Below are 15,947 nucleotides of genomic sequence, written 5' to 3' on the forward strand. Positions count from 1 at the left end.
GGACCCCTGCCCAGCGATTCTCTGGAACAGAGCTCGCTCAGCATGACTGCCTGGCTAGGGGGCCTGGGTCCCCGGGAAGGGGCTGAGCTGCCCTGGGGCGGGGGAGAGCCTTAGCCTGGGGCTCAAGAGTCAGTCCCCGGTGAAGGTCGCCTCGGTGGCTGTTGCAGGGGCGGGAGGAAGGCTGGTCTTGGCTTAACTCCGCTGGCAGCCCAGGGAGGCCCCCTCCTTGCCCTGGCTCCACTGAGGAGGCCCGAGCCTTTGCGCACCAGCCCCTCCTCCCCGGGATCGCTGAGCAGAAGGTGGGCTGGTGCCTGTGGGAGGCCCTGTGCTGAGGCAGCCCCATGAGGAGGTGGTGGGGGTTTGGGCAGGGAGGGCAGGGAGGGCAGGGGAGGAGGGGGAGGAACAGGCAGCCTGCCTCCCCGCCCCCCCCCCCCCCCCCGCATGGTGGCTCAGGCGATAAACTGCTTATCCTCAGGTTGTCTCCCTGAGCCGAATGCAGAAGCGTGTTATTTAAATTTCAAAATCACATTCTTCTTCTAACAGCTGCCAGAGAGTCTGAGTGTCAACGAAAATTGGGCCTTAGCGGCAGCCCTGTCACCTCTTACGCCTCCCCCTTCAGGAAGAATTTGTCTGAGGGCCTAGGAGGGGGGTGGGGGGGGAGGAGTGTGAGGTGGGTGCGCCAGGGGACCACGGGAGGGGGCCACCTTCCCCACGGGGGGAGCTCCGCACGCAGTCCCCTCTCCTCTCCGTCAGTGCGGTGACCCCAGGCTCCCGGGGTCAGAAGGATTTGCTCACAGAGGTGTGAGCATGTGAGCGTGTTGGTGGCTTCATGTTTGCTTGCCTTTGTGTCCAAGGAATAAATTGCGATGGAAAAAAAGAACAGGAGAGAACAAAATTTAACCCCAGAGAGAGGCATTTTAGTGGCAGAATTTCAGGTGCCGTGGTTGGGGTGAGGTCTCTGCCCGGGCGAGGGGGGAGGTACTTCCTGGTCCCCTTCAAGTTGCATCTTCCGGGAGCACCTGCTGGCTTCCCCTTGGCCGTGTGAGGCAGGCAGGCTCGGCCAGCGGCAGGGCTGGGGCAGCTCTGGGCTGGGTCTCCCTGCTCTTTCGTGGCTCCTGAGATGACTCTGCAGGGTTCTGTCCCCTCCAGGCCGGCTCCCCTGGCTTAGCTGGGAGCTGTGTTCGCTTCCTTTATCTGGGTGCAAGGTGGGATCTGAGTAACTGCCCTGGGAGTGCTCCTCCCAACCGCCTTTTAACCTCATGCACGTGTAGAGAGAGGAACACGTCCGACCGGGGTCCAGTGTGTGCAAGTATGTAGTGTGTGGTACATGCACGGGTGATGCGTGTGTGTGGGGTTGTGTGTGGTGTGTGTGTTGGTGTGAGGTGGTGTGTGTGTGCTGTGTGAATGCGGTGGTGTGTGTGGTGTGTATGGAGTGGTGTGTGTGGATGTTGTGTGTGTGGGATGTGGTGTGTGTGGGATGATGTATTTGTGTATGGAGTGGTGAATGTGTGTGTGGTGGAGTGTGTGTTTGTGGAGTGTGTGTGTGTGTGGTGTGTGTGTGTAGGGGATGGGGTGTGTGTGCAGTGATGTGTATGTGTGGGAGGTGTGTGTATGTGTGGAGGGGGTGAGCGTGTGTCGGGTGCTGTGTGTTTGTGGGTTTTGGCAGTGGCCTCCTTCTGCACGTGGAGGGGATGCAGGGGAGGCAGGCATGGAGAAGGCCCGGATAGGAAAGCGGAGGGGAGAGGCGGTCCTTACCTCTGGGAGCAAGCATGTCCTCGGCCCCTTTCTTACTTCGCAGGGAAGCCCTGGGAACAGTGGTTGGGGGGAATGGGGTGGGGGGCGTTAGAAGATGGAAGTTTCTCCTCCTGATCAACACAGATCAGCGCACTGGACCTTCATGTTTGTGTTCTGGGGCTTCCTACCATCTGGAGGTTATGTTCTGGGACTCTGGCCACTTAGGTGCCGTCCCTGCAGACGCGGTGTGTGTGCAAGTCCATCCTGTGGACTCACGGAGCATCCCTGGCGTGTCGTGCCCTGACCCGGGCGAACAAGACAGAGGGCTCTGCCGCTCTTACAGAGCTTATGTTTGATTAGCCTTAGACAGAAAAACCAAAGGAGCAACAAACAGATAATCAAAAACAGAAAGGAAGATGGTGATGAATGCTAAGCAAGGGCGGAAACAGGATGACGGACAGAGGTGCTTGGTGGCCACTCGGGATGAGGGATGCCAAAGTCTGGCTCCCGGGAAGGATCCAGTGTGGGAAGGTCTGGGAATGGCCAGAGGGAACAGCAGGGGAGAGGCCCCCAGGTGGGGACCCCGTGGTGGAGGGTGGGGCTTAGGGGTGGGACGGTGACAAGGTGGGACGATGGTTTGGGAGGTGGCCATGGAGGCAGGCAGGGGCCGGATCCCGAAGGTGCTGCAGGCCAGTTAAGAGTTTGGATTTCATTTTAAGAGCAATGAGAAACCTTTGAGGATTTTAGATACCAGCGCGGCACAGCATGATTTATGCTTTTGAAAAGATGACTTGTGCAGAGGGAGAGTGGATCTGGGGCAGGGAGAGTGGTAATGACCCGTCGCAGCCGCCCAGGCGCTGAGCCGGCAGGAGAGATGGAGAGGACGCGTGGAGCCGGGAGCTACTGTGGGCCGAGCTGAGGGGAGGTGGGGCTGGAGGTAAGGACGACTCTGCTAATTTAGGTTTGAACAACCAGGGTACCACCATGTACCAGGATGGAGAAGACGAGGGAAGGAGCAGGTTGTGGGCAAGGAGCAGAAATCCAGAGTTCTCTTTCAGCCACGTGAGGGCTGAGATGCTAGTTAGAGCTCCACCTGGAAGTGCCACGTAGGCAGTTGGATGGAAGCCTGGAGTTCTGGGAGGGGTCAGAGTTGATGTAGAGATGGAGGGTCTTGAGCATAGAGATGGTGTTTAAAACTGTGGAAGCACGAGGTCACCTAGACAGAGAGGGAGGCTGGGGCTCTCCACGCAGAGCAGGACGAGCTAGCAAAGGAGGCTGAGACCAGCGCCAGTGAGGAAGCGGGAACCAAGTCAGGGTGGGAGGAGCCCTCCCCAGGCTGGAAGGCTGAGTGTGGAGCAGGAGCCACCGAGCAGGGAGGTGGAGCCGACAGTGAGCCGGTGTGCAGTGGTTCCTGAGAAGGGACAGTGGGGAACTGGGGTCCGTAGATGACAGTGCCAAGGAGCAGTAGGGCGGCGGACTGGTGTCCGGAATCTCCTCGTTGGAGAAACAGCCCCGAAATGACTGTGAGGAGGGAGCGAGACTCCCACCACCTCTGGGCCAGGAGCTCAGCTGCCCACAGCCGCCCAGTGGTTGCTTCTTTCAAAATCAGTTTGCCTAAGTGACCAAGTCACTGATTTTACCAGATTTATTGATCTGCCAGAACTTGTTTCTTTTCATTATTTTTAAAGCTTTTAGAAATTCACATTTGAATGGTTTTGGTGGCTTCTGAAGATTTTTGCAAATGGTCTTCATAGCTGGATTTTAAGATCTGTTCAGTTTTTTGGAATCTACGGGTCGGGAGTTGATGTAGACTTCTGATGGCGAGAAAGGTATATTTCATAATCAGTAAAAAAAAGTTAGCTTATGATTGGTGCTTCCGGTCTTCCCACGTCCATTCATCACAAGTGAGAAAAAGCTGACCGAGGATTTAGGTGAACCACATCAATAGGAAGTGTCTCGATTTTGGTTTCTAATTGTTATAAATACAAAACTAAAGCTGACAGGCCACTGTGGGAATTGGTGTGAGAAGGGTAAAAATTCTAAATATTTTAGAAAGATGCACTGAAACTACATTTAAAAGGACACAGAGCCCTCAAAAGGGGCTGAAAAAGTTTCATTCAAATACGAAATAATGAAATTTTAATTTTTAATTGCTAGAAACACGAAATTAAGACTAATACGCCTTTTGAAGAATTGGAGAAAGAATTCTGACAGTGGGGAAAATTTGTCAAAATGTAGAATGATATTCAAAAGCAATTGATTTTCTTCGAATTGATTTGCAGTGACTTTGCCATTCATCAAATTGACTTTTGGTGGGTTGACCTGCTTCCAAAAATGCAGATGCCCTGGAGAGTGCTCTGGTGGCTGTGGACTGTGTGGGGCTGGAGGTGAGGGGAGAGAGAATCGAGGATGCTAGGGAGCCGGGGCTAAGGCTGGGGTGGGTTGGGGGAGGCTGGGCACCCTGGCCACACGGAGCTGTAGGGGATGAAGGCTGGGGTCCTGCTGGATCCCTGGGCCTCCAGTGATGGCAGAGGACTGGCAGGCGGGCGTGCTGGGGCTGGCCGGTCATTTCTCGGGGAAGCTGAGCCACCACTCTCATGCTGGATGGCGTGGAGCCCCTGGCCGGCACTCCCAGGGGTGTGGGGGCCCAGAGGTGAGAAAGGTCCCTGACATCCGGCTCTCTTAGGCTTCTTGGATAAGCAGAGGGAGCTCTGAAGTTCTGCTCACCGATGGGGAGGCTGGGGACCCTTTTGTCTTTGGTGTGTGGTGTGTGAGGCTGGAGCGAGAGGCACATGGGACAGCCACTTTCTAGCAGGGCCCTGTGAACACGGAGAGATGGAGTGGAGGGTCTTTCCAGCCGGGGAGCACATTTTTTTAAACACCTTTAGTATGGTGTCATTATCAGGGAACACATTTAAAAAAAATTAATACAACTTTTCAAGGTTACTTTACATTTACAACTACTACAAAATATTGGCTATATTTTGCCACATTGTACAGTACATCCTTGAGCCCATCTTACAGCCCATAGTTTGTACTTCCGACTCCCCCACCCCTATTTTGCCCTTCCCGCACTGGTAACCACTAGCTTGCTCTCTATATCTGAGTCTGCTTCTTTTTTGTTAGATTCACCAGTTTGTTACATTTTTTTAGATTCCACATATAAGTGATACCATACTGTGTTCGTCTTTCTCTGTCTGACTTATTTCACTTAGCAGAATGCCCTCAAAATCCATCCAGGTCACTGCAAATGGCAAACCTCCGTCGCTCTCCACGGCTGGGTATCATTCCACCGTGTACACCACGTCTTCTTTGTCCAGTCATCTGTAGATAGACACTTGGGTTGTTTCCATATGTTGACAACTGTAAATGATGCTGCTGTGAACCTTGGGGTGCATGTATCTTTTTTAATGAGTGTTTTTGGCTTTTTTTCCGGATATATACCCAGGAGTGGGATTGCTCGGTCATATGGTAGTTCTAATTTTAGTTTTTTGGGAAACCTCCATACTGTTTTCCACAGTGGCTGCACCAAGTTACGTTCCCACCTACAGCAGGAAACAGAATCTTAAGCAAGCTTTCATTGCGTACGTGCTGTGGGCTAGAAACTGCGTGTGATGTTTGCTTCCGCATGATCCTGTGTAATCTTTAGTGTGGCCCTGTGTGTAGACAGGGCGGGTGTTGTATCCCCATTTTGCAGGGGAGTAAAATGAGGCTGAAAGAGGTTGCATAACCTGTGTATACGTCCTCTGCTGGTTGGTGGCCCAGCCGGGTCCTCCACCTCCCAAGGCACTGCTGGGAGTCCCGGCTCTTAATCACCAGTGCAGCCCCCAAGCAGGACAGCCAGGGATGCTCATGAAGCCCATGGGGACAGTTTCCATTTGTTACTTGATTAAAGTCTCTCGTTCCCACATCAGAACGTAAGCTCCAGGAGGGCAGGAGTTCTGTTACTTGTGTTCATCTCACCAGCTGCGTTCCACAGGTACTGGGTGCTCAGCCCACGACTGATGTAAAAGTTAATGAATCTTGAGGGGTGGGTACAGCTCAGTGGTAGAGTGCACATCCTCAGTACCTCTGTTAAAAAAAAAACTTAATGATTCTTGAGAGAGAGTTGGGCATGGGTGGCCTCAGAGGACAAGAGGTGTGGAGGCAATGGTGGGGGTGGCCGCAACCCCACAGGGAAGGCGGGAAATCTCTTCTCCCCACCCCTTGCTTTTCCTCCCCACCCTTCCTGCCTTCCTTCCAGCCCAGGTTGGAGTTTATTTAGCCCATCTCTCCTGGTTGAGTGCCTCTCTGCTCCCCTTTGCGCCCTTGCTTATCTGGACTCAGTTGACTGTCCCCCTTTTTGAAACTCTCATCTTGTCTTCCATCTCATTACCAGCATCTTCTGATTGTCCACCGCCTCGTGGTCCACTCCTTCCCAGTGTCCTCTCCAAATGATGGCACGTGGAGCTCTGTCCCGACCCCTTTCCTCTTCTTTATTTTTGTCTTCAGCCTTGGCCACCTCATGTCGTTATGTGGCTTTAAATAGTCTCCAATGTCAGTGATGCTCAATTTTATCTCTAGCTCAGATCTCTGTCCTGAGCTCCAGGCTCCTTCATCCTCCTGCGTTTCAGTGTCCCCACGTGGCCATTTCATCGGCTTCTCAAACTTCAGTTGAAAACATTCCTTTCTGCCCCTCCTTCTTCCTTACAAGGAATTCCTGTTTCGCAAAAGGATTCCACCATCAACCTGATGCTCAGGCCAGAGACCTAGGAGTTTTCTTTGATTTCTTTCTTCCTTCAGCATCCATTCAGCATCCAACCCACCCTGTTGGCTTTATCTCTAAATTATATGCGGAATGGGCTCATTTTTTTTTTTTGACATTTTTACACTCTTTCCAAGCTGCCACCATATTCCACCTGCTACTGTGACAGCCTGTGCCTGGTGTCCTCTTTACCCCCTCCCCTTCATGTGAACTCTTGTCTTCCACACATCAGCTAAAGCACATGAGGGGTCAGATGATTCCCCTCCTTAAAACCTGCTAAGCACTTTGCATCTTAGAACAAAATATGAAGTTCTAACCCTGCTCTGCAAGATCCCCCATGATCTCCAGTGACTGCCCCTCTGGCTTCCTCTCCCTCTTACTTTTGCTTCATTTGGAAAGCTCCAGACACCTTTCCTTTCTTTTTGCCTGTAAACATGCTGAGCTCACATCTGTCTCAGGGCCTTTGCACCTGCTCTTCCTTTTGCTTGAGATTCTCTTACTTTGTATTCTTTGCTTGTTTCGCTCCTATCCATCATTCTTTCTCAACTTGGATAGGTCCCCCCTCATGCCCCAGTCATTCTCTTCCAAATTCTGCTTATCGGATTTTCTGCATAGCACTTACCAGCGCTTTAAATTGCCTTATTTATTTGTTTTTGTGTTGATCACCAGTCTTCCTTTCACTAGAATCAAGGCCCCTGGAGAGCTGGGAACTCTGTCTTTTCAGTTCACAGCTGGATTTCTAGGGCATGAAGTCAGCACATGAAAACATCTGTTGGCTGACAGCTGTTTGATCGGCAGGGACCCGGCACCGTGCGTGGAGCAGGCAGGTGCGGTTGTGAGCCCTTGTGCGTGTGAGCGTGTTGCCATGCGCACGCATGCTGTTCTGTTCGCCCAGGGCAGGCTGGACTCCCCTCATAGGAACAGGATGGGATGGGAGAGCTTCCTCCTTCCCTCCAGCCCTGAGTCTGGCTCTGGTGTGTGTGGGGTTGAGGGGTAGCCCGGGGAGTCTCGAAGTGTAGAAAACCATATAGGTCAAAACCTGTCATTTTCCAGGTGAGGAAATGGGACCCAGAGAGGGCCAGGCTTCGTGGGGGGTTTCCCACACCCGGGAGATGCAGACATGAAATTAGGGCCCAGGTTTCTGACTCCCGCTGTTGTGGCTGAGCTGCAGAGCATGGCCCAGGGGTCCAGGGTCAGCTTGAGGGTGGATGTGGTGGCCTGAAGCAGGATTAGGGGCAAGCGACAAGCTTGGTGGTTTCCTGGAAGGCCGGAAGGGAGAGCTGAACGAGCCTGGGTCCCGTTGGCATCGTGGAAAGGTGAGCATCTCATTTCTGCTCCTCCAGGGAGTGGCCTGTTTGTGGTTGGAAGGTCTGCCTTGATGGGCTTCTTAGCTGAGGAGGGGTGAACCCCCCAGGGGACAAGCTCTGGTGACAATAGAGGCCCATAAACTCCGTTCTTCCGACGGTGGGTTTGGTACACTGTGGGCTGGGCCGGGGTGTGTGTGTGGCTGGGGAGCAGACCAGGGGCAGCTCGGTGTCTCCCCCGAGTCTCTGGTTCTCCAGCTTTGGAAGGCAGCCCCTGAGTCACCGGGAGCTTGGGAAATCCAGCTTCCTGGGCGCCAGCCACCGAGCTCTCAACTGGGAGGGTCTGGCGGGGGGCTGAGCGTCTGCGGGCAACAGGCAGTTTGAGTGAGTCACAAATGCACCAAAGTTTAAGAACCTTGAGTCTACGTCAGTGGCTTCCCTCCAAGGGCGTGCTCGTTGCTGCCAGAATGGGAGATGGGTGTAGGGATAAATACTTTAGTTTGACGAGCAGTGCATTTTAACCTGTCTAGGAAAAATTCAGAACTAACATAGATGTTCTCATTTAGGCTAAATCTACATAGCTATTGAAAAATTTAAAAAGTGAGTCCGTTAAAGGGATTTAAACATGTCACTTAATTTAAGAAAGAAGGGATTTAAAGAAAAAATTATTAGTACAGGTGGTGAAATGGTATAGGTGGTACCCGGGCATCTGTGGTTTGGTAAACCCATCTTTATACAAGCAGATGTTTCAAGGATATGGGCTTGAAGTTCTAGGGACAGATGGTTGTTGGCTCAAGGCGGCACCCCAGGGGGGAAGAGGGGAGAGGTTCAAGGCTTGGCTGGGGTGGGGCAGCCTCTCTCCAGCTGGGCCCCCTTGCCCTGCTCTCACCGAGGGAGGGGATAAAGAAGCCAGAATGTGTCCCCAGGGGATGGAGCTGAGATTTCGGGAAGCACCTGGCGTGGTTAAATCCCACTGCCCTCCCCCTCCCGAGCAGCAGTTCTCATTTACTCCTTGGCCCATCTGGGCTCTTCTTGGCAGGCAGGCCAGGAGGGCGGGCTGGCCCAGGCCTGGGAGGGGTCCTGTGTGGTCTGCAGGGAGGGGGCAGGGTTGGGGTGTAGCTTGGGCCTCCCTCCCTGCTCTTTGGACATTTTCATTCAGTGGTGGCAGCCCACGCTGGGCAAGGCTGGTGTTTGCAATCCAGCACCTTCTTCCTCCCCACTGGGGACTCTTGAAGGTGAAAAGAAAGCCTTCTGGACCCAAGGTTAAGGTGCCTGAGTGCGGATGGATGCAGAGGCAGTGGATGGGCTGGGAAGAGGATGTCCCGGCACGGCATGCGCTTCATCAGTCCCTCACTTACAGGAGAGCCGGGGCCAGGCCAGCCCCCGAGCCTCTCTCTCCCCGCCATGGAGCCAGGCCGTTGTCGGCCCACTGGCCCCTGGCCCCACTCCAGGAGGATCAGAAGAGGCATCTTCCTGGTAACTAGGCGATTGCTGTGTTACTATCGCCACCTTTTTTGGAGTTTTTTTTGTTGTTATTAGGAAATTTAACAATTTAGTTTTGGCCCAGGCATTTGCATTTCCCACCCCCTTAGCAAAAGCTTTCGCAGTTCAAGCTCCAAATGGAAGCCACTGAGGCTATAATTAAACTGCATCAGCTCCAGAACACGCCGAGGGGAGCGGGACAGAGCACCTGGGAACCTGAGTGCAGCCGCGGGCCGAAATTAGCTGCTGCTCATTGGCGGCTGTCACCCTGCTCCTCTCTGGGGTCCCTCACGTCCTCACTCTCCTCCGCCTTGGCCTCAGGCTGCTTGGCTGTTCGCGTCTGCCAGCCAGCCTCCCGACAGGTGCACTGGACGTGAAGGAACAGTCCAGCTGGCCCGGGAGAGCCCTCCCTTGGAGGCGGCGCCCCGGAATAGCCTTTGTATAGATAGGCGTCCTGGGGTCGCCACCTGGCCGGGGCAGAACAGCTTGGCAGCAGCTCAGGGAACTGCTTGGGAGATCACGTGACGCCCCCACACGCCTTGGCCGAAAGCCATTGCGTGGCTCCCCCAGCGCCATCTCTGGTGGGTCCCTCTTCCAGGCTCCATCTCCAGGCACCCTGCATTGCTGCCAGCTCCTCCCAGCCTGTGGCCCTGCCCTTTGTTCCCTCTGCCTGGGACCCCCCTTTCCACTCTTTTTGCTTCCTCTTCCTCGTTCTGTAGGTTTCAGTGGAGCTATCACTGCTTCTGTGACCCCCTTGATCTGGGCAGAAAGCTTTCCTTTCTGTTCCTTACAGACAGCACCCTGACCTCCCTGACGTATCAGCATCACCTCGGCCTTGACCCCAGCTGTGTGTCTAGGAAGTGTCTGGCACATGGTCAGCCCTCCATGAAGGTTTGTTAATTGAATGAGTGGGAAGACAAACCTTGATTTTCTTTCTGCCCTAATTCCTCTTTTATTTTTACAAGAAGACAGGGAACTTTTCTCCTTCTGCCTTCTTAGGGCTGTTGTTGGCTGGGCAAGCTGTTGGGGTGATGGCTCAGTCTTTGACAATTGCTGTGTGGTCATGGGAGTGGTGGAGAGCTTTCTAGGCAGAAGCAGCAGCAAGTGCAAAGGCCCTGAGGTCAGGCCAGGAAGAGCAGGGAGGCCACTGTGGCTGGAAGGGAGTAAGTGAGCAGGGGACTGAGTAGGAAATGAAGTCATAGGTGGTAGCCCTGGCTAATGGAAATATATTATGAGTCCATGTTTAAATTCTAAACTTTCTAATAGCTGTGTTAAAAAAGTTAAAAAGAAGCATGTGAACTTAACCTTAATATGTTTAACACACTGTATTAAAAACAGTGCTTCAGTGTGGAATCAAAGTAAAGAAATATTTGAAATGAAATGCTTTATATTATTATTTCTTTCTTACTGAGTTTTCAAAATCTGGTGTGCACATCTCATTTGGGCTGGTGCCACTACAGATTCAATGGCCACTTGCTGTAGTGGCCTCTGTGTTGGACAGCACAGATATTGAGCCTTGAGGGCCCTGGCAAGGCCTCTGAATGAGATGGGGAAGCCCCTGGAAGCCCTGGGGTCCAGGAGCATTGTCTCTGCCTTACGTTCTAGGAGGTTCACGGCAGCTGTGATGAGAGAGGACTGTGGCGGGGGTCGGGGAGTGAAAGGACAGAGCAGGGAGACTGGAGGGACTAGGGAGGCCCTTACTGGCATGCTGTGATACCGCTTGGACCAAGGTGTTAGTGGTGGGGTGAGAGGCTGGATTCTGCATGGATTCCGGATGGATTCTGAAGGAAGAATGGCCAGGTCTTTCTGATGTGGTGTGTGAATGAGAGAGCGAAGAAATGCCAAGATTTTCAGCCTGAGCCACTGGAAGGCTGGAGTTGTTTTCAGAGGGGGTGGGGACAGCTTTGGGGGAGCACGTAGGGTGTGGTTTGAGAGGCAGGTGCCAGCCTTTCAGGTAGAGTTGCCGAGCAGGCAGTTGGACAGAGAAGTGTGAGGTTCAGAGCTGACAGCTTATTGATGGCATTTAAGGCTGTGCATGAGTGGAGGGTCCCGGGGAGTGGGTGTCTATAGAGAAGAGAGGGGCTGAGCAAAGGAAGGTCCGGTCACTGCCCCAAGGCCACGCAGCTGATCAGTAGCAGGACCAGGAATCAGTGCAGAAGCCTCAGTTTCAGAACATCCAGTCTTAGCCAGTCCACTGTTCTGCCTCTTGGTTTTCTAGCTGGATATGTGAGGTCTCCGAGAGGGCCCTCGTCCTCCCCGGCTACGTCCAGCAGAGCACCCAGCAGGGAGAGGGCCGTGCGGAGGTGGGAACTCCATAGCTCTGTAGTGACCATGTGATCAGAACACTGGGGCTGTACAGGAAGTGCTGAGGGAGGGGGGCGTGGCCTCAGCGCTCCTCACCCTAGCCCCTCCCATCCTCTGTGGGGCGGGGCCTCACGCAGAGGGGCTGGTGCTCAAGAAAGATGGGAAAGCATTTGTTAGATGGATGGAGAATGACTGAAAGGCTATGGCTCGGCCATCCTAGCTGGTGGTTCTCCCTGGGTACCAGGGTGCTGGCGGCATCTGGGCTCCTGCTCTGGTTTGCTGCCCCTTACGGTGCCTCAGTTTCCTCATCTGTAAGATGAAGAGGTAGGGCTAGGTGATCTCCCGTTTGGCTCTCACCTGAGCACCGTTGGGGGAGGGGGCCCTGTGCAGACTGGATGCCTGCCTCCCCGCTCTGTCTGTCATCAGGATGGACAAGGGGTGCTCTGTGGGTGGGAATGGGCTGGTAGTGCGGGGTCAGGTGGTCCCTCTGCCGTGGGTTCCCTTCGGAATGGCCCAGACCTGGGGAGTGGGGTGGCCACCACAGAAGGAGCCGGACAGCTCCCCAGAATTACAGCTTTGTGCCCGAGACGTTCTGCTCCGTGGGCAGTGGCATGAAGCTTGAAGCCACGGCTGTAACGCTGAGGTCCCAGCATCCAGCACGTCTGCGCTTCAGTTGGGGAAGGGCTCAGCCCTGCCGGAGTCCCGGGCTGGCCTTCAGCCCCCACCTCCCTCTGCCGAGCTCCCAGCCTGGCGCTTGCTTTTAGTGGTCTCGGCACTCGCTGGCCGCAGTCGCACCCTTTGAAACGCGTGGGGACGGTTTCAGTGGCCACAGTCGTGGGGGCGAGGATGGTGCTCTTTGTCCCCTGGGTGCTGAAGATCCCATGATGAGAACTGCCCTCCAAGGGCCAGCAGTGCTCCCTGACCAGAAGCCCTGCTCGCCGGTGCAGCCGCTGGGTACCCAGGGGCCCATCTTGGCTTAACTGCTACCCAGTTGCGTGCCCCTGAGCCAGTCCCTTTTTGCCCCGCTTCCCACTTTTGCAAACAGGGCCACAGGCACCTCGTCGCTTGCCTTTTGGGCTCATGATAAGTTTTAAGTAAGACTCTGTGTAAACAGTCGTCACCCTAATAGCGCCCTGGATGTACAGCTTGCTCGGCGCCAGGCGCTGTCCGCAGCACTTTGCAGACCTGATCGAGTGAACTGGCTCACTTGGCCCTCAGCTCCGCCTTGCAGGGAGGGCCTGCTGAGTGATCCCCATCTCACAGATGAGGGAGCCGGGGCACAGAGCAGGTGGGCCTGGGCCGTGTCCCCAGCCTGGGCCTCTGACGGTCCCCTCCCTCCCCTCCAGGGACAGGGGCAGACCCGGCGGTCAGCGCCAAGAGCAACCACTGCCTGGACGCCGCCAAGGCCTGCAACCTGAACGACAACTGCAAGAAGCTGCGCTCCTCCTACATCTCCATCTGCAACCGCGAGATCTCGCCCACCGAGCGCTGCAACCGCCGCAAGTGCCACAAGGCCCTGCGCCAGTTCTTCGACCGCGTGCCGGGCGAGTACACCTACCGCATGCTCTTCTGCTCCTGCCAGGACCAGGCGTGCGCCGAGCGCCGCCGCCAGACCATCCTGCCCAGCTGCTCCTACGAGGACAAGGAGAAGCCCAACTGCCTGGACCTCCGCAGCCTGTGCCGGACGGACCACCTGTGCAGGTAGGGGCACCGCAGCCCCGTGGGGAGTCGGCCAGGTGCGCTGCCTGCTCAGCGTTCCCCGGTCCCGTGGGCTACAGTCCTGAGCCCGGCAAAGAGGGTGACTCAGACATGTGCAAAATGAATTGTCATTCATTCTTTCATCTATTCATTCATTGATTCATCCATCCGTCCGTCCGTCCGTCCGTCCATCCATTCATCCATCCATGCATCCATTCATCTATCCATTCAGCCATTCATCCATCCATCCATTCACTCATCCATCCATCAGTCCGTCCGTCTGTCCGTCCATCCATCTGTCCATCTATCCATCCATCCATCCATCCACTTATTCATCCATTTCATCCGTCCAGCCATCCATCCATCCACCCATCCAGCCATCCATCCATTCACTCATTCATCCATCCATCCAGCCATCCATCCGTTCATCCATCCATTCATCTGTCCATTCATTTATTAGCACAGGTTTATCATTTGCCTGCTGCGTGTCCGGCTTCATGCTGAGCACCTTGGGGGAAACCAAGATAAACCTTCCAAAGAGCTCCTAATTTGAAATCATAGCTCCTAGAGGCTGGAATAAGAAGGGACCTTCAGTGACTTGAGGCCCACCTCTAAGGGAAGCCCCACCCCACATTCCAGTGAAGTCCTGTGGCCGCCAGGGAAGGGCTCTCATATGTCTTGAGAGGCAGCTCCTTTCACACTGAGAGCTGAGCCTGTCTAGGGTTGGGGTAGAGCATGGGGTGTCTGATGGTCCTGGGTTTGACTTGTGGCCTCTACACTTAATACCTCTGTGACTTGGAGCAGGTTTTTCAAATGGCCTGAGTCGCCATCCCTTGACCCATGAAACAGGAATAAAAGTGCCCACAGCACAGCGTTATTGTGAGGAAATGACATGTGTGTTAGAGCTTAGCACAGAGCCTGGCATACAGTCATTGCTTAATAAGTGTAGCCTCATTATTGGGAAGTTTTATGTTTTGTTTTGTTCCGGTGACTTGAAACTTGCCTCTTGTGTTTTTCCCGTCTGTGGTTAAGCATTTATTGAGCTCCTGTAGCATCCAGCGCGTGGTTCGAAGGCCTGGGCATGCAGAGGTGAACCCAGTCCAAAAGGAGAGACAGAGGGGCAGAGCGGGGATCCCAGTGCAGTGGGCTGAGGGCTGCGGGCCCCCAGAGGAGGGGGTGCGGGAGAGGGGCGCCTGCCTCAGCCCGGGGGTCCACAGGACTGGGCTGTGAGCTGAACCTTGGAAAGTGAGAAGGAGAAAGCCAGGGAATGAGGCCGCAGGCCAAGGCTGGAGGGAGCGAGAGGGCCTGGGCTCACGAGCACCTGCGGGTGGTGGGTGCTCGTGGAGTGTGGGCCTCGGGGCGTGGGGGGGAAGCCAGAGGTGAGGCTGCCGGGGAGACAGAGCCAACTGAGCAGATAAGCAGAGGTTGCTTGCTGTATACAGACAGTGGCCTATTGGGTGGTTTATCCCATTAATCCTTGCAACAAGCTTACAAGGCAGGTACTGTCATCAAACAGACGTAGACAGGGACTTGTCCGAGGTCACCCAGCTCGTGTATTTCAGGCTGGATTCGATCTTCAGTGCTTTCCTTCCACTGTAGCCCGCGGGCCTGGCCTGAGACAGCGGCTGTGGGTGTGGGGAGCAGTGTATCAGTTCAGGGGGGATTGGTCAGTGGCCTCCACAGGACTGGGTGACTGGTTGAAAGTTCCCTGGAGGCAAAGCCGTTTCTGTTTTGTCTCCTTCACACCTTGTCCTGCGCAGAGCCTGGTGTGTAGTGAGCTTTCTATAGATGTTACTAGAATGGATGCATGACTGGTGACCGCCATGTTTCCTGGTTGAATAATTATGGGGCAACAGACCCATTCAGTGGCGGGGGCTGTTGGATGCGCAGCATCTGAGGGTTGAGGGGACATTACCATTCTCATGGCAACGCCTAGGGGGCATTTGGACTTTTGGGCCTGCAGCTCAGTAGAGAAGCTGAAGTGGAGAAATGGGTTTGGGCATCTTGTTGGTGATTAAAGCCATGGCAGTGATGAGACGGTGCAGGGAGGGTTGGTGGAGGCCAGGAGGGAGTCGTGCCTGGGAATGCCTGAGGATTTGGGCATCCTCTGTGTTCTGGCAGTGAGAGAAGCCATCGGTGTGGACAGTGAGGCAGAACTCTTCTGGAAACACCTGTTCTTCAGGGAAGGGTGAAGGAAGTGGAGGCTGTGACAGGGAGGCTGGGAGGTGGAAGGACAACCAGGAGAGAGCGGGCCAGAATCCAGAAGAGAAAGGGCTCCTGAGGGAGGGAGGGAGTGGCCGCAGCATGGTGCCTCACAGTGTGCGTGCGTGCGTGTGTGTGTGTGTGTGTGTGTGTGTGTGTGTGAGTGGGGAGTGTGGAAGCCCATGGCAGCAGGTCCAGCCCCACTGGGAGACAGGAGCGGAGGCGGTGGGTAGCAGCCACCTTGTTGCAGGGACCTGGGGACCAGCTGTGGTGGGAAGGGCGCATCTTTGTGTCCTGGGAGCTCGGGGCCTGTGTAGCTGAAGGGGAGGCGCTACCTTGGTTTGGAAAACGAGCTGGAGTTCTGAGAAGGGAAGATCCCTGGAGCTCACAGGGCTGGGAAAGCCTGAAGAAGGTGGTCTCTTCTCCTTTGCTTACTTAAAAAAAATACCTTATTGCTTACAAAAAAATGATTGGGGCGA

General features: G+C 54.7%; 1 protein-coding gene across 2 annotated transcripts in view; it reads left to right on the forward strand.

Moving 5' to 3' along the window:
* Nucleotides 1-15,947, forward strand: part of GFRA2 (GDNF family receptor alpha 2) — an 82,238-nt gene that overhangs the window by 18,146 nt on the left and 48,145 nt on the right. For both annotated transcript variants that reach the window (XM_072952561.1, XM_072952562.1), the window contains one exon: nt 12,915-13,269. In XM_072952561.1, the coding sequence (XP_072808662.1) occupies nt 12,915-13,269 (355 nt within the window). The remainder of the gene's footprint in view (nt 1-12,914; nt 13,270-15,947) is intronic.

This window comes from Vicugna pacos, chromosome 31 (assembly GCF_048564905.1).
Source record: "Vicugna pacos chromosome 31, VicPac4, whole genome shotgun sequence".
NCBI lineage: Eukaryota > Metazoa > Chordata > Mammalia > Artiodactyla > Camelidae > Vicugna > Vicugna pacos.